Genomic DNA, 26,020 nt, shown 5'->3' with positions numbered 1-26,020 from the left:
GATGTGAGCAGACGTGTGTGCGGTACCTGGAAGCAGCTTGTGGTAGAGGTGGAAGACGGGCACGCTGATGGTTTTGGCTGAGGGGTCCACGCCAGATGAAGCTGTCAACTTGTCGCTCATCACCCGACCCCTTCTCGACGGAGGGCGGGGAGGCGTTGAGAGAGCTCGCTTGGACTGGGACTTTAAGCCTGATGGCAGAGACGGAATGACATAACGATCAGTTAGAACATGGAAACATCATCAGAAAATGCTGGTTTTAATTATTATTATTATTATTATTTAATAGTTTAAATGAATGTGTCCAGCTTAGCATAAAGACTGGAAGGCCTAGCCCAAAGTGAAACAAAAATGCACCAACCAACACCTCAGCTCATAAACTAACATGAAACAACAGAGATGTCAAAAGCTTAACTATTTGTGGTGTTAAAGGGAGTTAAAAAAAATCAAGTACCTGAGGCCACAACCACACTGTAGTTGTCCTGGAAGCCGCTGTCAGCTTTCATTTTCTCCTTCTCCTCATGATTCTTCTTCTCCTTGTCCTCTTTCTGCTCATTGATCAGCTTGGCTGTGATGCTGGGTGTGTCTGAGTGGATGAACATATTTACTGGTTAAAAACAAGTATTGCATGGGTGAAGAGAAGTGGTAAAGATATTACAAATAAATAACCGGATAAAGTTAAACCAATAAAATAATTTGTTAATCTGTGTATCTGCAGACTGAGAAGCACACTCGTTAAAAAACCCACGAACAGCTGTGAAACCGTGTTCGGAGAGATAATGCGCCTCTGCGTTTGTTGTGCGGGAAGCTTGTCGCGACACGTTAACGTCAAGACCGTGTTTAAATATTTAAAAGACACAACCAAAAGGGATAAAAAGCCTGAATGGTGAGTGGAACTCCAGCAGCGGGTTTCCCCCTTGCTAAAAACACCATGTGAGCTACACACTCTCCAGCTGTGGGGCTAACGCAATATTGATGAAGCTGCTGGTGAAGCTTGGCGGTGTTTGATAGTAATTGACTGTGAGAACTGCTGTGGTTTCACACACTTCTTACCGCCTTCGCACAAAGTTTCAGACGTTACTGCAAATATTCTTCTGACACGTTAACTTAATCTGAAAACTATTTATATTTAAATGGTGAATACAGTCGACAGTATGTCATTTCAGTACTGTGGTCTTTCCTTTAATAGTACTGTTCCTGTATGTTCTGAAAGCTTAAACATTGCCTTAACATATTACAGTAAAACTTTCATATTTACACAGTATATAAGATGACTGATGTGTGTGTGTGTGTGTGTGGACAGTATACATGATGCATGCATTGGTCCTAAATTTTATATGAAACAAAGCCAAGAGTCTGCATCTTTATATTCAGTGTGGTGTGGAAGTATACTAGTGGGAGGAAAAGAGGGACTTCTGGCTATTTTACACATGAATGTGCAAACGATCCAATAGAAGCTGACGTTTGAATATTGACTGCACCCAAAAGAAGGCCGTGTGAAATAAGCTGTAGTATAATAGTTCAGATGGTAATTCAGTACAACAAGAGCACTCAAGAGCTTTTGTCAGTGAAACTCAACACTTCCTGTAAATGGTTCAAATTAAATGCCCACGGGGCAAAAGGTACAAATGGTATCTGGTTGCTTTACAGCAGTTACAAAAAAAAACAACCTGAAAAAGTAGAAGTGATTGGCAATAATTACTGAATGAAACCTGAAAACATCAGTGAGTGTGATATGTTTTTTTCTGGCTCATGTTGCATAGAAACAGATTGTTGTGGTGTTCCTTGATACGTACCAGACACCCGGTCCAGGACCTCTGCCAGTGTGGTGGAGATGGGCAGATGGAGGGTGCGGTACTTGTGGCCTGCTCCATACATGGGATGCTGGATCATGTGGCTGGTGGCATTGATGCGCCCTTTGTACAACTGAGGAAAAAAGGACAGAAAAGGTTTAGTGTTGGCATGTTGTGAAAATACAAATCAGTCAACTAAATGATGTAATATTCCATAAACAAAAACATACTGAGGGCAGTAAGTTATATACAGTAATATAGATGTGTCAGTGACAAATAAAGATTGGCAGGATGAGCAATTCAAAAATATCTTTAAAATAGTTTTAAAAGCAGCATCAGGTTTGTTCAAATGTACATTTTGTATTTTTGTTGGTTTTATATTATTTGAAATGACATTTGCACCATTTTTTACCAAAAGTAAGACTGAATGCTCCTGAAAATGTCAAATGGTGTAACCACAAAAGAATGATAAATATTACATATTTTATCCACCTAAAGAGCCAAAGTGATAGGCCAATAGCAGCCTTATAACAAGGAAACCTATTGTTTTCATTCTTCAAACCCTGAAGGAGTAGAACTGTACTGGTTCTGTTCTTATTTGTCTCTACTAAAGGTGCCTGAGGCTCAATAACCATAAATCCTGCACCAACCAAATTTGGCAGGTGGGTTCCTGAAGCCCCCCCCAACTACTCAGGCACCAATAATCATCCATGTCAGACAGATGGTAGCGCTATAGCAACTTTACATTTTTAGAGAACTGAACCAAAGGGGAAATGTTAGATATTAGCAACTCATCCACTGATTCAGAGCAAAGCATTGTTAGAAACCGCTGGGCCAATCATCCCAAAACTTAGTCAGGATCATCAGTAGACTTCATTGATCTTAAGTTATAGACATTTGAATATGTCAATCCATTCATTATATAATCCAACCAATTTTTAAAAAATAGAAATAGCAACAAATGTAGTCATGTCAAACACTTAAAAGTAGTTGTGTGCACCTAAATAGAGCATCAGCATATAGTGATGACCATGATGACTTATTATAAAGAAATTCAAGAGTTTTGCCTCTTTTAACTTTAATAACAAACGAGCTTCCAAATGCTCAAAATCTGCTTGCGGCTATATTTAAATTGTGATTTTATTCTATTGGACATTTTGAGCCAGTGGTGATGCTGGAGGAAAGATCAGGAGCTCACCAAAACTTTACAGGGTACAATAAATACCTGCATTAAAATTCATGTCAATCTGGGTAGCTGTTGTTAAAACACTTTGTCTGGACCAAACACATGACCTTGCCACCAGTCCTCCCCTTCTGCTGACAGCTAAGAAAAAAGATTAGCCCATAACATTGGGAACAATGAGACGGCTAGAGTGTTAAATGGCTTGCTTTGGGTAATTAAAACCAATTTCTCTAAACTGCACCCCCCCCCAGACACACACACACACACATTCCTGAAAGAGCTTTTTTTGACAACCAATCATGAGCTGTGTAAAATATGGATCGTTAGAGTGTCATCCAGGACACATTATAGCAGGCATGTCTGAGTCTGAGGAGAACTGTGATAAGAAAGGATGCCTCTGCTTCATACTGCTGCACTGGCCCCTTGTGGTCACAGCTGAATATCACATGAGTCTTTTTAGTTTGGTGTCATGAATAACAGTGCGTCATTGACAGTGTCCCCCAGAGAGGACTTTCTTAGTGGTGCAATTTTAGTATTTTTCATATGATGCAAGAAAAATGTTACTCACTGGGCATGGAGACTGTAGGAAGACTGTGACCTTCTCATCCTCCAGCATTAGCTGCAGGAAAAGCCTTCTAATGAAGCCTGAGATGTTTCCAGAGATCGGCACGTTGCCTCGCTGGGGTGCAGACTGGAAGAGCTCACAGAGAACCTGCAGCAAGAGAACACATTCTTAAGATCAATTAAAAACCTTTTGTTATTAATACCAACAAGGCCTTAATCAACTTTGACTAATAGTGTCATTTTAACCTTTACATACTGTTCAGGGTCTAAATTGGACCCATTGTTGAAATTTGAGAGCTGTAAAAACATTATATACACATTTCTCCTGGGTGGGCTTTTCCTGATGTGACCCCTGATGTGACCCCAAACATGGAAATAAGATGTTTTTTTATGCAGCTGATACACATTTTTATACATGCAAATTAAAAAATAAGCATATATTATTCTATAAAATGTTCTCCTGGACCAAAATATAGTGACACTGAATGTCTTTTTTCGCTATCTTACCATTTCATTAAGGATTAATTAACATGTATTAATGACTAATGGGGAATTTATGAATGTGGACTGGTGTAGAGACTAATTATGAGTCAGAATATGAACAGTATGTAAGGGTTAAACATTCAGTCTATCGCATGAAAAAAAGGAAAATCTATGTGTGAAATGTGAAAACTAAAACTGAAAGCTTCAGTCTCTCTCTCTCTCAGACCTGTGCCATGAGCCGCTGGTTGTTAGGGTGGCAGGAGATACACTGGAGGAAGAAAGCCACAGTGGCGTTCTCCAGAGCCGTCCTCTGCTGGGTGGTGAGCCCACCCGCCTGCCCGCTGGACGCCAAGGAGAACCGAGACCCTGATGGCTGGGGCTGAGATGGAGGGGCACCTGCAGCAGAAGCGCTGCCCGCGTTGGCTCCGGCGCTGGCACTGGCACTGGAGTGACACAGCAGGAAGAGCAGCGCCGTCCACAGCGGGTTCACCTCCGGTCCTCCTAACCAGTCCTTCATGGCGTTGCTGTTGCCCACTTCTGTGAGGAAGCGAAGCACCGGAGCAGCCAGCTCTGCGGCCAGAGGGGGGCGACTGTGCGAGGAGGAGGAAGCAGAGTGGTAGTGGTGGTGGTGGTGACGTCTGTCGGCGGCGGCGGCGGGCAGAGGGAGGTCGGCGCTGGCCAGGAGGCCCACGCAGAACTGGGTCAGGTTGCGAACCAGCAGAGAGGGTAAACCAGAGTCCAGCAGCTGCTCGATGGCTCCTGGAGACTGGGAGGCTGCTGCCAGCGTGGTCAACTGGGACTCTGACAGGTTGACTGGGGGTCTCGCGTGCTTGGAGTCGTCTGTGAGTCCTGCGGCGTTGGTGTTGGCGTCGTGCTGCTTCTTGCCGTCGTCGGTCATGGCGAGGCGGCGGTGCTGGGCTTGAGAGTGGCTGGCGCTGGGCCCTGAGACGATCCCCATCCAGGACATGAGCAGGGAGAAGTAGCTGGGGTGGATGTGGCACATGGAGCACAGCAGGCTGTCCACAGCTTTCTTCAGCACTATGTTGCATGGCAACGACATGGACCAGTTGAACAGAAGTCTGCAACCAAGGAAAATAAATACAATCAATAATGTTAGTCTTCAAAGGGCTGCATATTCAGACATGTTCATAATAATATATTATATAATGATAGGAAGCACATCCACACACTATATTCATTATGAAATAACATGAATTCATATTTATGTACATAATATTCATATGAATAAATCAGGGACCAGAGAGCTATCCAACAGCTACTATCATTCAACTACTTATGTTAAAATTCAACATCCAACAACTGTTCCTTTAACTACTGAAACTACACACTAAAGCTCAGCACTAAAACATATTATTGAACATATTAAAACTGGTAAGAAGATATGCAGAAAATAACTAAACTACATGTTTGGACATGTGTTTTTAAACCTTGAATATCTAATTTTAAGAAGAAGTGTCCTACTAAGAACAAATCATAATACCACATATCATACTCTAATGTAACAAACACCATTTCTCACTCAATTCTGTTTTTATAAATGAAAACACAAACTTAACTTTCAAACTGTATTTAGGACAAGTGATATAATTCCAGGCAGTAATAATTTTATTCTATTTTTATTTTATTTGTTTTAATACCTTTTTTTTTCTTATTGATTTTATTCGTCTTTTTATTTTCACTTTTAAACCTTTTTGTAACCGTAGTCTAGCTTTTAATAAGCTTGATCTCTTATTCTCTCTTATTTTTTTAGATTTTTATTACAAATTCTAAATCTTTTTTCTTTGCTGCATTGCTCTCAAATTGTTCCTTTTCTATATATTGTTCTTCTTCTTCACTTGTTCTGTCTTATTATCAGCTTGTCAATCAACTAGGAATCACTTTGACCTACATTAACCTGTATGAAAGCTGCTTTATACATAACGTTGAAGTTTGTAAACCATTAAACCCTTTTTAAGTCTTTTTATCAATCATCCTCTAGCCTGGATGAAATAAAGTTGCATCAGTCGGACCAGTAAGCGTCACATGGTTAACCACAGTCACATTTACTGTGTACGGTCTTAATAATATAAGAAAAAAAGGCAATGACTGACTCAAAGAGTTCTCTGTTGAGCAGTGCAGGGAGGTCGTAGTCCACAGGCAGCTCGTAGCTGTGCCACAGGATGGCTGCCACACAGTGGAGGTGTGAGGGTGAAGGCATGAGGAGGCCGTACTCCCTCGATGAAGCGGAGGCGGACATGCCGCCGCTGGCAGTGTATCCCATAGGACCGCTCATCTTGTGGGCTGCTACCCTTGAAGAGTCGTGGACCCACTGCAGGAGAGCCTGGATCCTAGAGGGTTAAAAATTCACATCACACTCTATGATAAACAAGTCTGGACGAGATTTGGAAATAAAAACACTGAGTCATCTTCCTCAGAGTCTCTCAGTGTGGAATTTATATGCAACGAACAGGAGCATGTGACAGTAAAAGATGACAAGGAGAGTGTGAGGACACTTTTTACTATGTACTTATGAGTCTGTCTGGAATATCACCTTGACATAAGACAGTTTCTCACTGGCTGTTACTTTTACAGAGGGAGGTGTGAGGACAGACTCGACTCCAGGTAAAATTGGGATGCTTCACGTACCTGTCTTTGGTCCCAGAGTCCTGTGTGGTGCCCAGCTGGTACAGAATGTCTATGGTGGAGTCTGAGGAGAGGCCGTTTAATCTCCCAAACAGCAGAGGACTATTCAAATCTACAAAGACAGAAACACAGAGTAAAATAAGCATAGCGGGTCATCTCATTCTCAGACCAATGACATTTGGCTCTTTTGGCAGATGCTTTTGGTACAGAACTAGTGCCTGGCGGTTTGTTTGGTGGGGACTGACACTTGAGTGCTATCACATGAGAAAATAACCAAATCCAAAGCCTGGCCAAGCCTGAAATCTTAGGCGACAAAATTGACCAAACTCTTGTTCTAATCTGCATCCATGTGTGTCATGTCAGTAGATACACAATGTCTACTGGGTACAGGAAAAGAGACAGCCAAAGCTAGCATTAGCCTGGCCAGCTAACAGTCAGAAACTAATACAATAAAGAAAAAATACATAGATTTTGGTGAGGTTTGGTACTCTAATGTGCACCAGTCAGATTGACCCAGCTAAGTATGGGTTCTCAGTTTTAGGCCCAATTTTCAGGTGTAAAAACTTCTTCCATTAACCCTCCTTCACTTTATTACTTGCTAACACTTTAATGCTGTACCCAGTTATTTGTTAGCACAACACGCAGGATGGAATTTGGCACCGTCTATAGAGCAAATAGACATTTCCTATGATTACTGGAAACATTATATTCCATGTTTCACATTTTTGCAACTTCAGCTGATCTGCTGTGCACTGACTAAAAACAGAATTCATTCATTTAAAGATTAATAATTGAACATTTAACATATATTATGTTGTTATGTTGTATATCTCACTATAGGAGAGCCACCCAACAAGCCCTTTTTGGTGTTATTGGCTTCTTCTGCACATTGCCCTTTTGTTGCTTATTGTTCTCTTTTCCTAATCTCAATGTTCTGCATCTATTATGTATAGTTATTACCTTTTCGTTTTTTCTCATGTGTAATAAATTAAAAGAAAAAAACAAAAACAAATATTCACATTGTTTGTGGGGCCTTTAAGCATAAAAACTTCAAATACATCCTTGTCTAAGTCTTTGAAAGTGTAATTTAAGGAGCTCTTCAGGTCATAAATCTGGATAGTTGAATATGATTCAGGATTCCCTGTCTTTGTTTAACTCTGAGCAGGTGTGTGTACCAGGGTTATTATAGTTAACAAAAACTAAGACTAAATAAAAACTACTTCATCACTTGTTAAACCAAACCGAAAAAATAAATAAAAATAAAAACGAATGAACATATCTAAACTATAATAACCGTGTTGTGTACTCACTGGCGGGGTCGGTGCCAGAGGCGGCACAGTTCCTCAGCAGGATGTCGATGAGTTTGAGTCCGATGCGAGTGGACTGCAGGCCGATCTTCACCAGCACGGCCTCGATGTTGGGCGAGTGCATGCCGCAGTACGGTGACATGAGCAGAGCGGCGCACGTCTGCAGCAGGTTGGCGGTCGGCGCCGCGGCGCTGGCCATCATGGCCTCCAGGTCGCTGACGTGGGTCAGGCAATGGTGGAGGAGACGCAGCCACCCGATGCTGAATGGGACGAAGGAAAAAGGTTACGACAAACACACACGTCTAATAAAAACAGACACGCTCTCGATCCAAGGATCAGTTTTTGGTACCTGGTTTTTGAGACCTGGTCCTCAGAGGGCAGGAATGGGTTGTTGACGGTAGCGGAGGAGGTGTTACCGAACGCCGTGAGGCCCAGGAGTTTGATCTGGGACAGTCCGAGGGTGCTGGCGTCACGGGGCCGGTGCAGCCTCAGGCAAACGGCCGACGCCACCTCTGCCTTTACCAGCTGGATCTTTATGTAGGTCAGGCCGCTGGTGATGACCGGCGTTGAGAGCGGCAACATGTTGACCCCGTCAGCGCTGATCTCCACCGACACAGAGGACGGGCAGGCTGGTGGAAGATAAGAGGAACCGCGGCTGAGTTTTCGTCCAAGCGACAAGTAAAAATACACTTTCCGAAAAACATGTGGTGTTACTGACTGGCTAGGGAAGCGAGGTGCGGCTGGATGTGGAGCTCCTTCAGCAGCACGGCGGCAGGAAGGTGGATGGTGAGGTCACACCAGGCCTCCTCTGGCAGGAAGATGTAGGACCAGGCTGCTGAACGGGCCCGGCGGTGGGGCGGCGTGGCTTGGAGAAGAACCTCTGCTGGCTGCGCTGTGGGGCTGCTGGATGTGATGGTGCCTGTGAAGAATGCAATACACATAATTTAGAATCCAAAAAAATGTTGATTGAACTGAATGGATTAATATTGTCTATTAGCAAGTAACAGATTCTAAATAACTAAACATACCTAAAGGAGCAAAGTTGTGGAGTCCCTCTGCGTTGTCTGGCTCTGAGGTCATCACTCTGGCTTTGAGGCTGCCGTCTGCTGTCTTTCCAGGACCTGAATCTAAGAACTTCATGATGGTGGACACCATGCTGCGTGCTGTGTTCACTATCGCCCGAGTGCTGGTCACCATGTTGTTACATATCAACTGTACTCCACCTGATTAGAGACAAGGAAGAATGTCACTTAGACTGAAGGTTGGGATAAAGACGCACAATTAAAACGTTGTGTGTACACTCACCCATGTCATGGAAGGCCTTGAGAGCCTCGCTGGTGTCCAACACTCGCAGGATGAACCAGAGAAGAGGCTCTGACAGCTGACAGGTGGAAAGAGACCCCTACAAAATTTAAAAATACGTCTTTACAATCTGTTCCAGGAGGTATTTCAGGTCGTATCAAATTAGAGCAGCATCAGTGTAACTCACCTGTCGGCCCATGTATCCACAGGCCATGTATGTGAGGATGGGCTGTAACATGACCTGGACAGATGTGGCCCTCTTACTGAGGGTGGTGAGGATGGTGAAGAGGCCATCGCCCACTGAGATGGCATCCAGACCTCCGTGGAAGTTCTCATGTTTGGTCAGGTGGAGACCGCTGGCTCCTGAGGAACAGAGAGAGGTACAATGTCACCAAAATATTATCCACCTTTTAAAGTTCTCTTGTTCTGTGAGCATGTTAGGTGCCTATTTTCACTTTCATTGGTGTGTTGTGAGTTGGGTTTGTGCTCTTTTTTGTGTGTCTTTAACTTCTAAATGCTTCACTGTGTTCACCAGCCAACCGCTAACTTTGTCTGTCTGCTATCTGGTGATGAGCAGGTAGTGTACAGTTGGTTTTGAGAACTTAAAACAGCTGGATGAGATTGATGAGTACATGAGAGTGAAGCAGAAAAGTTGGAGGCGGAAAATGAAAATAATGAGCTAAAAGATGCCAGAACACTCTGTCCATGTGACAGCAGTAACATCTCTCTCTGTGTGTGTGTCTTACCTATAATCATGGCCATGGCACTGCTGTTACACTGGCCCAATGCCGACAAGATCTGACTCATTATCTGCTGATTGGCTAGCACCAGGTCAGCCACGCCAGCAGGAGGACCCTGACTGGACGTGGATCCTCCGGCGACGCTCTCCTTGCTGCCGCACACTTTCTCCTCATCAGACACGCTGCTATCAGCCGCTCCGCTGCCGGCCGGCGGCAGTCTTCCGCTGTACTCTCTGTCTCCGGACAGAGGCAGCTGCACCAGCACGTTCACCAGCTTGAGGAGGTCGAACATGAGCTGGTCCCTCGTGGTCTCTCCACAGACAGCCTTAGCGTCTCCTGGTCGGATGATGTTGGCGAACAGACCTCCGAAACAAGCCCGGGCCCCAACTGAGCTGTCTGAACCGCTCCGTGAGACCAGTTTGTCAGAGCAGGTGATGTAGTGGTGGACCAAGAAGGTGATGGACTCTATGACGGAAGAGATGGTGGCCACTGACACCACCTCAAAGTTCTGCTCCAGAGTGAACTCCAGTAGCTTTACCTGGGCATCCAGAGGCCCCTGCCCCGACTGGAATGGACCCCTGAAGGATCAGAACCAACCGTTAGCTCCACTCAAACTACTATCTACTTACATGCAAACACTAATAGAAAATACATTTCAACATCAGCTTACCTCTCAGTAGATAAGATGTGCATGAGTTTGAGCAGGAACTCGCTGAACATCTGTGGACAGGTGGAGGACAGGTGGACCTGCAGCCGGCTCAGAAACTCGTGCATGGCCTGGGTGGCGGTGGGTCCCACCTGAGAGCTGTGCTGGCTCGTTCCGTTGGTGCTGGTGCCGGACAGGAAGCGCACCAGGACGTGGACCAGGGTGGGGTCAGACACCATCTGCTGCGCTGTGCTTTCCTGAGAGCTCATCCCACTGCTGGAGCCTGGAAGTTAATACACAAGTTTTAGAGAAAATGACAACCATCAGCTGTGAAGCATTCAGATCCTTCAACTTTCACCTTCCACATGCTGATGTGTTGTTTTTAGATTCAATTCTTATCCTCCATGAAGCTGCTGGTTTCCACTTACTTTAGTACACAATGAAAAGACCTAAAACTTGTCTAGAATAGATGATTCATCACACTTGTCCATGTTACTGTATATTATTGTCCAGTGGTAATGTATTACTGAGCAGGGGGCATTTTAATGATCAACTCACCTAAATGGTGCATTCAAAGGATGCTCTGACAGTTTTAAGAGTTGAATATATAGAAAAAAACACCACATTCATGAACTGTGGGGTAGGAAAATCTAATCTTTTAACAACTAATCAGAAAACATGAACATGCCTATAAAGAATGATGTTAATCTGGGACAGCATTCATGAGAAGGAAGTTACTGGTCAAGTTAGGAACAACTCTGGTGCTATCAGCCTTAACTTTACAACTCCTAAAATGTTTGGGTTTATGCATCATTTGAAAAACAGTTTAGCTCTAAAACCAGATCCTGAATCAGTCCAGAGACTCCTGAGACCAGCTCATAGTCAGCATTAAAGACAAAGACAACACTAACTAAACTTTTAAAGTATAAAGTACTGTGCAAAAGTCTTAGGCCACCATTAGATTAGTTGTTTTAGCAATGCTATAATGACCATATATAATTATGACTCATTCTCTTTATTAGAATACAACCAGAACATACAGGAAATGTGTATGCGGTATTAAAAACAACAGAAGAGAAGGGAAAAAAAGAAAACTTCTATAGGCTAAAGTGGTCATAATATGACACCAAAATCCACTAAAATAGCACATAACTGTACTTAAGTTCTGTAAAATGAATATTGTGTTCGCCTGCTCTGATGACATATTGTTAGCAGCTGTATTAATATATTCTAATTGTTTTCTTTCCTCTAATATAACTGAAGCTCTGCAGTGTTCTTCTCACCCTGGGCTTAAGCATCAGATTGCCATATGAAGTAGTCTGAGGGGCGTTTGCTAATTATGCTCATAATCAAATCTCATGAACACACACCTGCTCGTGAACAGGTGAGGTCAGTTATTATAGTTTGTAGTATGAACAAACTTCACAGACAGAGAAAGAGAGATTGAGTGTTGGCATAATAAAATATTCTAGCATGAGGCTTGAGGACTTTAGTTTAATTACTTTTTGGGTTTTTTGGAGACATGGACTGTGTTCTTTGACTTTTTAATAGTGTTGAAGACACACTGAGTAAAAGCAGTGAGAGAGGAGTACTGACCACAGGCCTGCATGTTGGTCATCAGAGTGAGAGAGTGCAGCACCAAACACCACGTCCTCAGAGAGGTGTTGGGGTACCACGCCAGCACTGTGAGGAAACTGCTGATGGATGCTGGACACACACACATATACAGAAGAGAAACAATTAGGAAAATCAACTAAACTCCTTAGCATTGTACAGCTCTACATCACTTTGTAGTACAGAATCAGAGACAGTGTGGTGGAGTCCTGACCCTGGTTGAGTGGGATGGTGGGCACTCTGCTGGCGTTGAACATGAAGATGTCTGATCCGCTCTCGTCGCTGTTGCTAGTGCACGTGTTGAGACTGAGTGTTAACCACAGCTGCAGCAAGGACTCCAGCTGAGGAGAGAAACAAAAAAATCAGTTCACTTTGCTTTATGTTAAACTTAAGATGGCACAGAGTAGAATTTACAGTCCCCAGTAAATGTGGAAGTTATTAAACAGTCATTAAAACTCTGGTATGAAACTAGTTAGGATGCAGACTTTGGAAGCAAATAACATGAATGTATTTGTTTGACCTCTGCAGGTGACTCTTTAGCATTATAATCAAAAATGCTGCAACAGTCGAAATTGTAAAAGTGGAAATTCATAGAATGAGAAGATTTAATGAAAGTGAGTATTCAGTGAAAGTGATTTCATGCTGCAGAGGTTTATACATTTTGTTTTCTTTTTTCTTCTCTAGTTAAATATGACAGATAGAGCAGCTGATAACAGCACGGAATGTTGTTGTGTTGTTGTTTTGAAATGAAACTTTTGAATATTTGAATTTAGCGTGCTACATTGTAATTCTGAGCAGAGCGTGTGCTGACCTGTACGTGGTGGACCTGCAGCATGGAGAAGAGCTTGTTGAAGCAGGCGCTCAGCATGGGGATGGATGAAGGCTGAATCATGAGACTGCTGCCTGGAGGAGAGCCTCCTCCATGGAGAGCCCTCAGCAGGGAGTCATCTGTCCCGTTAGTGGCCTGGCTCACTGGAAGCGCACATTCACATATAGATTCCATCACTTACTTACAACAAATCGTTTATTTAAAGAGCATTTCTGACTGTCTCTTATATCGTACGGTTACCTGTGGATGAGCTGGATGTGAGGGCCTGTAGAATGGAGTCAGCTTGTAGAGTTGCCATCATTTTGAGCATCAGTTCAGCCTGCTGCTCCAGGCCCACCTCTAACCGTGCGTCCAGTGCTGTCAAACACAGGAGCAGAACATCAAAGGTTTAGATGCAAAATAGTTAATTTAGAGAAGTCAAGACTGGAGAGAAAATGATATTTACTTACCCTGTGACACAGACACCGACAGACCCTGTGAGCCCGGCTTTTCAGCAGCGACCGGAGGTTTGGACACTGGAATACCAACCCCTCCAATGTATGGGTTGTACCCATATGTTCCATAGTCAGCTCCCCAGTAATCATACCAGGTGCTGCTTATAGGCTGAGGACAGACATGAGAAGGAAGGGATGAGACACATGAGGACAAAGTCAAACATGTCTCAACTTAAGATACACTTCATCTTTACATCAATTCAAAACTGGTCAGAAGAAAGCAGAAAAATCCCTTTACCTTTCCATTGTCCTCACACTGTACATTCTTAACTTTACTTTCTGTGACAAGTGGTTCAGCCTTACACAGTAACATGAGTGTGTGCATGTTTAACTGGTGTTCTCTGTTGTTAACAATACTTCACAACTGAGTGCTTGAACAACATGGAAATACATATGAAGGAGCAGCCGTGCTTTTCACAGTTCAAGTCAATGACTGTGTTTAAAAAAGTGTGGAATTTTACAAGAGTCAGAACAAAAATAATACTTTAATTTCACAGGGGAAAAAGTTCAGGAATAATAATTTTAATCAAAGTTTTTCATTGATTCTGGGACTAAAAATGTATTACAATGGAAATGTCATAGTATTTTAACTATTTAGTGTGTTTCACCTAATAATATTAACTTCTAACAACAACTTTTCTATGAATGTGAAAAATATGAATTCCTGAAATATAAAAATCAGAATGACAAGTATCTGATGTTACCATTAGGACTTAATTCTTGAATTGCTCCTTTTTTCCTTTAAACACATTATACGGACTTTAATCTAACAAGGTGATTTGTTTCCTCTCTCAGTTGCTCTAATACTTCAGTGTAGGTGGAGCTACTTGACTGTTTATTTAAGCTTACAAGTTCCTATGCGTAATTGAGTGAAGCAACATTAAACTGGAGAGTCATTACATCAATATAAAGTCATTACAGAAAGAGTTAAAGAAGAATGGGATGCGATAGTCAACGTACCTTAAACACTTTGGCAGCGAGTGGATCTTTTTCCAAATCAATATCTAAAGGATCAATATCAACATCCATCAGGTCTTGTAGCAAGTCAAAGTCTATGTCTTTATCTTTTTCCAAAGATGACAGAGGTGGAGCACCTTTGGATAATGAAAACAGCTTTAATATTGCCAAGCAAGCACACTATGAAAACATACAAGCAACAAAAGTCTTCCTTTAGCACGTTACTGGGCAATTTTAACGCCGATCAAGCTGTTAGCTCCTATTCTCCTACAGTGGAGGGAGAGAGTCCAGGCATAAGACACAGTGGTGACCGAATTCAGTGTTTCTCTTTATATTATTACACATAGGTTTCTCCAGTTGATTATTAACTATACACCAAAATAATGCAAGCATCAAAATGACACTTATTTCATATTACTGGTCTGAATCCATGCCTGAACTCTCACTCCAGCAGACACAGCTAATACAATAATAATATACATACAACCAGTTTGTGGAGAAAACAGTAAACATGCATCTATGAAAAAAAAAAAAAGGAGAAGATTTTACCAGACAAATACAAAAAATTGTGATAACAGTGTTGGTTGATATCAACATGTGTTTGGTGTTGTGGGGGGGGTTGGGAGGGTGAGGAGGAGGAGTAGTGTGGCGAATGGACGGGGCTACCCACGCACTTTGGAATACTGAGGAGGTCCCTGTAGTACCTGCGATGATATCAGGGACCAGGGCCTCGTCAATGCTCTCTACCAGGGGGATGGGTGCCGGCTGGGGCAGGGAGTCGTCCGAGTCCGCCCCGGCCGAGGAGGACAGCGCCCCGGCCTCATCACCCACCGCCACATCATCCATGCCGTCCAGACAGTTCGGAGACAGCAGTTCACCTGGAGACATAAAGTTCACACTGATTCTGGATTACCAGGTCTACGCCAGTTTAAAAAAAAAATGTAATACACACCCCAGTTTAGAGACCCTCATTCCCAGCATAGAAAACATTAAACAATGGACAAATGACATTAAAGTACACAATAGAATTCTGAATACTTCTAAATTCTTGTATTTGTCAGGATGTGTAAGAGTAAAATCAATTTCACTGATATATTTCCCTTATACACATAACACAGTATCATCTGCATACAGCATGACATACAGCCAACATGAACTGTGAATACTGTCCTGTCTCATTGCCCCTTATTTATTTATTTATTTATATTTTATACCATATTTTAACTTTTATGGGTATGGGTGAGATGTGCTTGGCTCGTGCGTGTATGCATTAGTGTTATGTGTATTCATCTTATTTAATTTTTTTATGCTGCATTGGACTGCTCAAACGCAGTTTCGTTATATACTTGCAATGACAATAAAGACCTATCTATCTAAGAGGGGTGTGTGTGTGTGTGTGTGTGTGTGTGTGTGTGTATCTACTTATGTGTGTCTGTGCCAGTATGTGTGTGTTTAGGGGTTTAGAGGTATGTATAAAGTGTGTGTATATACTTGGGTGCTTGAGGATTGTTTATTACCTGTGATGACAACTGAATGTGATTGTACAGAAGTTTGTGGTTGGGCAATTTAAGCAGACTCAATACATGTCATTTAGTTTCTAGAAGGAATAATACCTATGTTGAAAGGTTATATGTATTGTTCCCAGACCCATACTCACTTAAATTAAAAAAAAAAAAAAAATGTTTAAAAGAAAAAGAAAAAAAGATGTCTTCAAATAGTTGATTGACTGTACAGCAGCTGGAACCATCTAATGACTTTGCCCCTTTTTCTTGAATAACTGCTTATAAATCACCAAATATTTTCTGGTTAAATTTCTGTCAATCAACCAATAATCAACTAATCATTTTAAATAAAAACTGAGAATTTTAAAAGAAACTGAGAATTCCACTTCAAGTATGGACAATATTATACTTCATTATGTATTTCACTTTGTTTACATGAACTGTGGTAACCTGGTTACTGTAAATCTGCATATACATCAGTCTACAGCAGGAGTGTCCAAACTATTCCATAAAGGGTTGTGTGTCTGCAGGTTTTTGTTCCAACCAATCAAGAGCACATGACCAATCAACTGTCTGCAGACTGAGATCAGTTGATTAAATGAGTCAAGCATGGCGTGCTCCTGATTGGTTAGGATGAGAACCTGCAGCCTCATGAACCTTTATGGAAAAGTTTGGACACCTCTGACGTACAGAGAGAGATCAGTAACCAGATTTCTCAATAAGATGTTAGAAGCCTGACTTTAACTGTTAATTTTAACTGTATAAAGACATAAAGGGTTTTTTTAGGGTGTGTGGTAGAGCAGAGACAACAGAGCTCCTCCTTAAAGCAGGACAGTGTGTCAACTTAACAAAAAGTCAAATGTTACAACTGTCAGTTTTGGCTGGATTGGGCAGACTTATTTTAAATATGTGTAATGATCTTTCCTTTCTACGTGAGGATACGAAGTTTCTCTAATCCTCTACTTCAATTACAATAAGCAGGTTTCTGCTTTACATGACCGTTAAGAAATCAGCTTACAGGAGAAAGCAGACTGTAATCCTGTTAATTAACCCTCACATACTGTTTATATGCAGATCATTCACAGCATCATTAGTCTCTACCAAATAAACAAACAAACCACTCATGAATATCTCATCAGTCACAGATAAACTGCAAGCTTAATCCTTAATGAAGCTTTCAGAGACCACAGAGGATTTATTCTTCTTTGTTTTTTACACTTTTTGTTGATGTAGAAAAAACATTTTGTATTAAATGTGAAGAATTAATATATTATATTTTTTTATGGAATTTTTGAATAAATGTGGGTGAAACACTCTTCGGCTGGACACAGATGTTTTTTAAAAAGTTGCAATATTTCCATTTTTTGTATATTCTGGGTTTTTTGTAAATTTCAGGCTAAAATTAAAAAGTATTACAGTTCTGAAATGTAAAAATGGGCCAACTTTGACCCTGAACCAACTTTGTTTCTATCAGTCGAACAGATACAGAAGAGTCAGTAGAATGCGTTGCTCTAAAGCCAAACTAAACCCACCTGCCAGGATGTCCTGTAGCATACACGTGAGGGAATACTGTGCCCAGGCGCCCCCCCAGGAGATGTCCCCCCGGTTAAAGTCCGTCCCCACCAGCAGCAGCAGCAGGCGCTCCAGCTGATGCTCAGACACCACCTCACACAGGTGGATGGTGGGTCTTGTAGCGTTGGCTATCCTAGCAAGGACCTGAGGGGAGGGGTAAACAAGAGGATGTATTTATTTATTCTCTCATAAACAGATTACAGAAATGAAGGCGTCTCTATACAACGATGAGATGAATACCTTGCAGACGAAGAGCAGCAGGTCAGCGTGGCAGGTGAAGTCCATTGAGAGGAGGAAGAGGGCCAGTTTCTGCACCACAGAGATGCAGCGCTCATGGGACAGTGTGAAGGGCAGGGGCTCCACTTCTGGAGCTTCTTTGGCTGTTGTGGACTCTGTGTCCAATGTGGAGCGGGGCCACTCTGCCGTCCGCCGCAGACGGATCAGGTCTTTAAAGTGCTGAGAGACAAGAGGAGGGAGGAGACATTAATATATTTCATTAAAGGAGCTACACAGATTTTTCTTTAAACCAGCCCCTCTTTGAATTCACATCCCACTAAATTTCCATTATAGTTAGAATTAAATCAATATTAAACAGCTACAAAAACAAGTGCATTGACCTAGCTCTATCTCTTAAATTGTACACATGTTGCCATTATGTTTCATCTTCCCCCAGTACATCTTCTTTTTTGCATCTGTGCTTTTTTTGTTTGTTTGTTCCTTTCTTTCTTGTATACTATAAAATCAATGGCTTTACAAAAATAAAGTAAAAAAAAAAAATTAACAGGATTTTTTATGATCCCACAAACATCAATGAGAAGTTTAACATCACTCTCATGTGTGTGCATTAACCTCCATAGTTAACAACACAGACATGACAGTGGTGTTGGTCCTGTCATCTCACTCTTGGCAAGAATTGGGGATATATGTGTTTTAACAAAATGTTGAACTATACTTTTAACATATCTAAAACGCCAGATATAGCCGTCTATGAATTGTACTGTAAACTGTGTACCTTACTTAAAGAAGGTATGGTAGATAAAAATGACTCCAAACAGTAATTGAGATCTACCATGGACAGTCTGGGTAATATAATAATTCAAAAAGAAGAAGCTGTTTTTTGCCACTTGGAGGCACTAACTGTTTAATTGCCTATTGCTACAACCGGGTAAGTAACATCCTCTCATAAGACCCAGAAATGATGCAGAAAACTACAAAACAACCTTTAAAATGTAGTTAGCATGCAAATCACAAATTACTGATTCAATACATTACAACACATACACTGGCTCTTCTCTATGAAGTCATTTGTACACTGTGAATGATGATGTGCTCACCTTGGATGTGGCTTGTTTGAGCTTGGCCTGCTCCACCAGCAGTTTGTAGGAGGAGCCTTTGTTGCTTTGGATCTTCTCCTTCTCGATCTGCTCCACCAAAGCTTTCTGTTTTGCTTTCAATAGATTTAACTGCTACAATAAAAAGGGAACGATAAACATACGCACTGCAACAAAAACAGCATTCAACCCGTCTCATGCTGCAGCTTCATGAGAGGTGCAGAGGAGTCAAACACAGATGAGAAAACAATGAAACAGTTCCCTCTTTAGATCCAACACACTTAATAGCCAAATAGTCGTTTTCAATACAAAACTTTCTGATAATGTACATACATTTGTGAGTGTGTGTTTAACAGTGTGCTGGTGTTGGAATGAGACACGTTTACCTGCTTGTGGTGGACGAGCTGCTTGCGGATCTTGCGGGAGTAGAGTCGGTCCAGGCTGCTGCTGCCTTTAGCCGACCTGCTGGAGTTCTGAGACTGAAGGCTGTTATTGATGAAGCTCCACTGAATGCCTAGAGGATAAATACCCCCCACCCCACCCGAAAAAACAGTTAAATCACACACATACACACACACAAAAATTGCTGGGTAGTGGTACATTACTGGAAGCAGCTGAAGACGAGTGTTTTTGATAAAACATGTGCTGTATAAGTCTGATAACAGGTTTTCAACTCAAGCCTACTCTCCTACAGCCTGAATGACATCTGAGCAGTATATAAAATGCTGATCAATCATCAATCAATGACATATTTTTGATAACTGATTAATCTCTTTGAGTCATTTTTAGGGAATAAAATGTTCAAATTCTCTGATTCCAGATACTCAAATGTGTTTCTTTAGTCATCACCATGGAAACAACCTTTTTTTTTTTTTACCATTTTCTATTTTATGGACCAAACAACAAAGAAAATAATCAGCAGATGAATTGACAATGAGCTCTAACTGTAGGTATTTTATATACCTGTATAACTTCTCTCCCGCTCTTTCCCTCCGAGGTGCTTCTTCCCACCTGAGGCTTCATCTTCTATGCTGGCTACATAGTCCAACAGTCTGGAGACCAACATCACTACCCAGCTGATCATGGGGATATCCAGAACACCTGGAAAACACACACAACCACACTGATTTATACATTTCTTTGGATCAAACTGTCCGTCGCACGACTACATGTTAATATACACATATACAAAGACTCTTTCTGTTATCTCTGCTCCAGAAAAGGTACCACAGTGATGATGTGTGTTTTTACCTTCAGTCCTGCGCTGGGCAGCAGCTTGTGGCTGCTGTAGTGGAGACAGCAGACTGTCCAGGAGGTTGAGGAGACCCTCTAACACACCGCTGTTGCTTAGAGATCTTTGGCCGATGCAGGACAGGAGCATGAACACCCTGAGATGAACAGAAATGAACAGAAAATACTGGAGTTACTCTCTGCAGCATCCAACACTCATCATCATCATTTTCAACATCAAGCAGTAAACTTGAAATCCGGCCAAGTTGTATCAGGAGAGGTTCACTGAGTCACACAGTCTGTAATCCAGCTGCCAGATACACCAGTAATATTGTTTTTTACAAGACCAAATATAGAGTTGTTGTTACTTTAAACATACGGAGTGTCTATTTGCATCCCTGGTACAAATAGCCTCGGCCACACAGCTGAACTATTTGCACCCTAGACGTATAACAACGTGAAAACATGGCGGACATTCATCTTCCACGGCAGCAGAAAAGGGCGAATTTAGAAAGGTTTCATCTCTAATGTTTGTTCTAAAGACAGTTGTATTATATTTTCATAATCTTTCCTCAGTGTATCTGAATTTACAACCTTCAGGTTGTTATATGATGGAAATCATATCTTGACAGACAAGTTTATGGTTGCCATGGATACCAAATACATTTCAGAATAATGCATAGCCACTAACTGGGCTGAGAGGATTCACTGAGTCATGTTTTAATAAGACTACCTCAACACAGATCTAAATCCAACATGAGAAAGTTGACTCTGCCAGTAACAGTCAAGAAATATTATACAAAGAGGGGATAACAAAATTCCAACTTCACAATGAAACTGTACAATATCCAATTTCTTTCAGAATGATCAGCATGTTTAAAGCACTGGTCAAACATGTGGTAAATGTTAGGAGAGTGATGGTCTCTACCTGTCTTGGGGGAAGATGAGCAGTTGTTCAGAGTTGTAGAGCTCCTGCAGTACGTTGGAGAGGAACTGACCCCACCAGCGCTCTCCTCCACACAGCTGCACCAGCAGCAGGCCGGCGTGAAGACGGATCTTAGGCGTCCCACTGATGCAGAGGTGTTTGAAGAGCTCCTCGCAGGCCTGAGCGTGGAAGGTACTCTGGAGCACCGAGGGCACCGAGTGACCTGGAAACAAACGGACACGTGACCAACCTCCCAAAACATCCAAGCATTTGTAAACCCCGTCATCTTCACGTCATCTCCATGTCACGCCCAGCTGTCTAGTTCCCTGCTCACCATTGTTGGAGTGCAGCAGGCTGAGTAGTGTGTCCAGAAGGTAGCGGATGATGGTCCTCAGCTGCTCTGTGGAGGAGTTGTGGACCAGCTCCTGAGCCTCCGGAGCCCCTACTGTGGGGAGCGACTTGCGGCTGGCGCCCAGTGACACGCGCAGCCTCTGGACGGCGTGGTGAGCCAGGTTGAGTTGCAGCTGCAGCTGGATGCAGTCCTGGTAGGCTGAGAAGACGCGCTGGTCCTCCTCCACTACCTTGTCTGGTTTGCGTAAGAAGTACTGGGCGTTGTTGGCGCTGTTCAGAGGGGGCAGGTCTATGTTCTGCAGGAGGGTCTCCAACCGATGGCAGGCTAGATTATACCTGATACACAAGAAGAAGAGAAGGCAGGGTCAGTACTGATTCATCTGTATCACCACATTCTAAACCTTCTTGTTTTTCAGTGAAAACCATCACTAATCTCCTTCCTGCAGTCCTGTATTTAAAGTGTGTTTCAAGTGTTTCAGTCCCATCAGTTTAAACCTTCTCCAGCTGTTGTGACACTCTGTGCTCTTGAGAAACAAAGAGTTTTTATCAACATCTGGCCACAAGTCATATATACAGTAGTTATGTACTATACATGGTTAAAATCAGCATTTAATTCCTTTTTGGCCGTGTAGGTATACATGCTATAAACATAGTAGTAACTTTACTTCTTTAAGATGTGAAGGTGTTAACATACAGTAGCCTATTTATACAAAACATTAGTATTCATTTAACATATACTCTCCTTTTACCTCTGTTTCACTCACAAACAATACGGTGGAAGATAATCATCAGCTGTTTAGCTACTAAATGTTCCACTGTACTCACTAGAGCAGTAGATGTGTATGAATCAGCTAGTTTCCTCCTGTTTAAAGGACCAGTCTGAACAATGTAGGGGTATTTATTGGCAGGACTGGAATATAATATATATAAGTGTGTTTTAATCTGTGTATAATGACCTGAAACAAAAAATCATTGTGTTTTACATTAGAATGAGCCTTCATATATACACAGGGAACAGGTCCTCTATCACAGAGGCCGCCATGTTGCACCTTCATGTTTCTATTATAGCCCACGATGGACAAACCAAACACTGGCTCTGGAGAGGGTCTTTCGCATTTTGAACGAGTTTTGTGGCCACTGTAGGTTCACCTACATGCTTGGAATGGGAAGCAAAGGGGTTATCAGTTGGTTATCTGGCATCTAGATGCTACTAAATCTAATAAACTGGACCTTTCAACAGTTACTTTAACTAACAGTGTAAGTTAAAAACTACATTGCCCAGCAACTTTGGAAAATGACTTAGATTTTTTCTTTCTTTAGGAATAAGATATTTGTGATCATTATTTAAAGATTTATGTCAAACTGACTAACCTAGAAAAACAGATATTATTACTGATAATAAAAAGTCAGGCAGCTGGACAAACTGGGATTGCAGTTGGACTATGAAGGGTGCTGGACTTGATTGGACTTCCTGTCATACCTGCACTGGATGTCTTCCTGCAGCGCCACCATCATGGTCAAGTGCTGATCCACATCTGGCTGACTGGCTGCCTCGCTCTCTCCCCGCAGAGGGTCGTGCATCAGCTTCAGCTCGCTCTCCCACGGCAGGATGTACGTGTGGCCGTAGTAGAAGCCCAGCGGGATCTTAGCCCGGGCATTGGTGCTGCCATAGCGACCAATCACAGTGATCTGAGGGTGACAAGGGGAGAAAAAAAAGCTCAAATCCACTGGTAAAAACATCAGGCCGGCCAAACATGCAGCTATCCAAAGCAAAATAAAGACAGACCTTCATGAATCTGCACACAGGAGGCGGCAGCAGGTCGTGTAGAATGAGTGAATGGGTGCTGATGTCGGTGGCCACCACCAGCCTGCGTCCGTCCACCTCCTCACCCAGAGTCCAGATGTCTATGGACAGAGAGGCCAGGTCCCCGCAGGTGGGGATCAGAGCGTCGGTTAACAGAACGGGGCGGCCGAAGTCCAGTGTGACAAAGCGACGAGCTCCTGGGAGAAAGGGACAGGAGGAACCTCACTTAGGTTTTCAACACTATTTCATGAAATAGTCTGGTTGTATATTTCCTAACTGATGACTAAATAATAATATCAACATGATTTGTATAATATGAGGGATTTTTTTGCCATATTTTCCTTTATTGGGGAGTTGCAGTGAAACAGCAGACAGAAAACAAGAGGAGAGAGAGAGGTGAGCATGACAGTGAAACAAGGGGACATTGCTGTTATTGTTATATGGCAGGCACAGTAACCATACAGCTATCAGGGGTTCATGATTTATTACTTTTTCTATTAATATATAAACCAAAAAAAAACACTTTATTTATCCCAAAACTCTTCCAAACATCAGATTCCAATGTTTTTCACTGTAGACATTTTCAAACAGCAGGTCAGTTGATAAATCTATCATTGTTCTAAACGACGTACCAGAATGCATCCGCTCTATGATGATGGACTGGTGCGGAGGAGGCTGCAGGAAGTGAGACGCCTGGGAAATGGCTAAAGCCAGACCGCTGCCCATGGGACTCTGTGACAAGAAGAAAAACATCATTCAAAACATTACATTAAAAGAAACTTGACGGTTTGTCTTATTTTTGTAGAAAATGTTTCGCAGTTGCACGTCTCTGCCGACCGGTCAAGTATATTTTCCTTGTATGTGTTCACATGTTTGGCCAGTTAAGCTGATTCTGATAGAACACACTGTTGTAGTCATGACAGTAGACCAAACTTCAGATATAGACGTTGCTGTAAATTCAGTATCTGACCAAATATGAAATATGGTCATAATCTCTGCTTCTGTTCAATAAAGGTCAGAAAAGTGTTTTTGTTGAACATTTTGATGCCACAGTGAAGTTGATGTTTGACCTTTTAGATATAAAATGTAATCATTTCATCTTTTTATCCTATCAGACAAAATAATTAGTGTATGAATTCTTTAATTATTATTATATAATTCTAATCAGTTCATCCTGGAGTCCAAGTGGACGTTTGTGCTACATTTGAAAAAATTCCCTCCAAATGTTCCTGAGATATCATGTTCTCAAAACATTATATATTAAATAAAACTGTTGATGGTCAATAATTATATGCTGTAATGATGTAATACTCCTTTCCATAACATTTGTACAATGTAAATAACAATATAGATTCATTTGATCTTAAAGCTTCTCTCAGGCTTAAAAAGAGCTAGTAGTCAGAACCTGAAAAATGACTAAGAATTATATGAGAGAACCTATTTAAATGCATCAATTATAGAAAAATAACCTAAAATCTTTTATCTTGTCAGTGTACCTTTGTAAAAATGCCACAGTGTGAAATGCTGGCAATACATTGGTTTAAATACATTGAACTGTTTGTCTCCCTCATTTCAACAGCATGTCTGATGAGTTTATTGGTTGATTTATTGGTCATATGGTGTAACTCTGGAAAAGTGGATACAACAGGTTAGGGGTTGAGTAACTTGCTGTGTTCATTCTGTTGTTTCAGTGAATACAAAAAAAACTACTCAAACAACTGATTGACTGAACTGTCAATCAACTAATCAATGAATTGACTGTTTCAGCTCTAACGGTGTGTTTAGCCTGTTAGGAAATGAACTGTCCATTTCTTGAACACTGTAATGTGATGTGGTCAGAAAGAGTTGTGTCCTGTTTTTAATTATGGAATCATATGCCTGGTTTTCATTTAGATAATAAAAAATGCAGACTTTTAATAATGATATCATATTTTGCCAAATAAGTATTCTTACTCAGTGGAAAAGTGGATCACCTCCTAGACAGAAGAGGAGAGACTAATTTTTGTAGAATTGTGGGGTTAGGGATAGAGTTATTATTTGAAATGTTAATGAACTCTTAATGAACTCCAGATGTTGCGTTGTCACTGTTTTGTTTTGTTTATTTGTTGGGTCGTTTGTGTTTAAAAGGAGTTTAGTTTCTGGTGAATCTTATTAACTTTATTAAGTTTTTAAAAAATCTTAAAGAGGAAATATGTCTATTGCTGCTGTATGTATATTGATTATATGACTAAGCCCTAGAATACAGCCTCTCTCATTTAATAAAAAAGCCAGAGTTCTTAAATACTGTCTGAACACAAGCAGCTGAATTAGACACAAATTGAAAGCGGATACATTTTATACTGTGTGATCAAAGAATAAGAAGACATGAATCTAAGCAACTAACCAATCACCCAGCAGCATGTTACTAACCGGCTTTGCTTTCTGCGTGTTCTTGTGTGCAGCCAGGTTGACGGGCCCGGGGTCCATCATGGAGCCGGGGAACAGGTGAGCCAGCTCTGCGCTGAAGGCGGCCGACACCGCCTCGTTGGGTGGTGTGAGAGGAGGGGTCATGAAGAGGGGCGTGGTTTTAGGTGTGGGCGGGATGACGTCGGAGGGGTGGATGAAGAAGCCCGGAGCGGAGGAGGCGTTGGAAGGCACAGAGTTGTGGATGGGTCCCACACCGGAGGCGGCGGCGGCTGCAGAGGTGGTCTGATGCAGCTTGGCCTCCAGTTTGGCCTTCTGTTCAGTATACACACAGAGAACTCATTAACCAC

General features: G+C 42.0%; 1 protein-coding gene across 1 annotated transcript in view; it reads right to left on the bottom strand.

The window, feature by feature from the left end:
* birc6 (baculoviral IAP repeat containing 6) overlaps positions 1-26,020 on the bottom strand; it is a gene marked incomplete in the record, with an annotated part of 114,724 nt that overhangs the window by 63,547 nt on the left and 25,157 nt on the right. The window contains 34 exon segments of the mRNA XM_062429848.1: positions 27-188; positions 452-583; positions 1,794-1,923; positions 3,542-3,685; positions 4,247-5,099; positions 6,132-6,368; positions 6,667-6,775; positions 7,974-8,230; positions 8,320-8,599; positions 8,689-8,889; positions 8,999-9,193; positions 9,276-9,372; positions 9,460-9,635; positions 10,019-10,590; positions 10,683-10,941; positions 12,255-12,365; positions 12,487-12,613; positions 13,084-13,244; positions 13,342-13,458; positions 13,551-13,704; positions 14,556-14,689; positions 15,257-15,430; positions 17,587-17,770; positions 17,867-18,082; positions 18,961-19,092; positions 19,344-19,471; positions 19,921-20,058; positions 20,209-20,345; positions 21,116-21,335; positions 21,447-21,799; positions 22,944-23,152; positions 23,250-23,464; positions 23,900-23,999; positions 25,677-25,985. Coding sequence (XP_062285832.1) covers positions 27-188; positions 452-583; positions 1,794-1,923; positions 3,542-3,685; positions 4,247-5,099; positions 6,132-6,368; positions 6,667-6,775; positions 7,974-8,230; positions 8,320-8,599; positions 8,689-8,889; positions 8,999-9,193; positions 9,276-9,372; positions 9,460-9,635; positions 10,019-10,590; positions 10,683-10,941; positions 12,255-12,365; positions 12,487-12,613; positions 13,084-13,244; positions 13,342-13,458; positions 13,551-13,704; positions 14,556-14,689; positions 15,257-15,430; positions 17,587-17,770; positions 17,867-18,082; positions 18,961-19,092; positions 19,344-19,471; positions 19,921-20,058; positions 20,209-20,345; positions 21,116-21,335; positions 21,447-21,799; positions 22,944-23,152; positions 23,250-23,464; positions 23,900-23,999; positions 25,677-25,985 — 7,123 coding nt within the window.

Source organism: Scomber scombrus, chromosome 12 (genome assembly GCF_963691925.1).
Source record: "Scomber scombrus chromosome 12, fScoSco1.1, whole genome shotgun sequence".
NCBI classification, from domain to species: domain Eukaryota; kingdom Metazoa; phylum Chordata; class Actinopteri; order Scombriformes; family Scombridae; genus Scomber; species Scomber scombrus.
The sequence above is the reverse complement of the archived record's forward strand: the minus strand, read 5'-3'. Positions and strand labels throughout refer to the sequence as shown.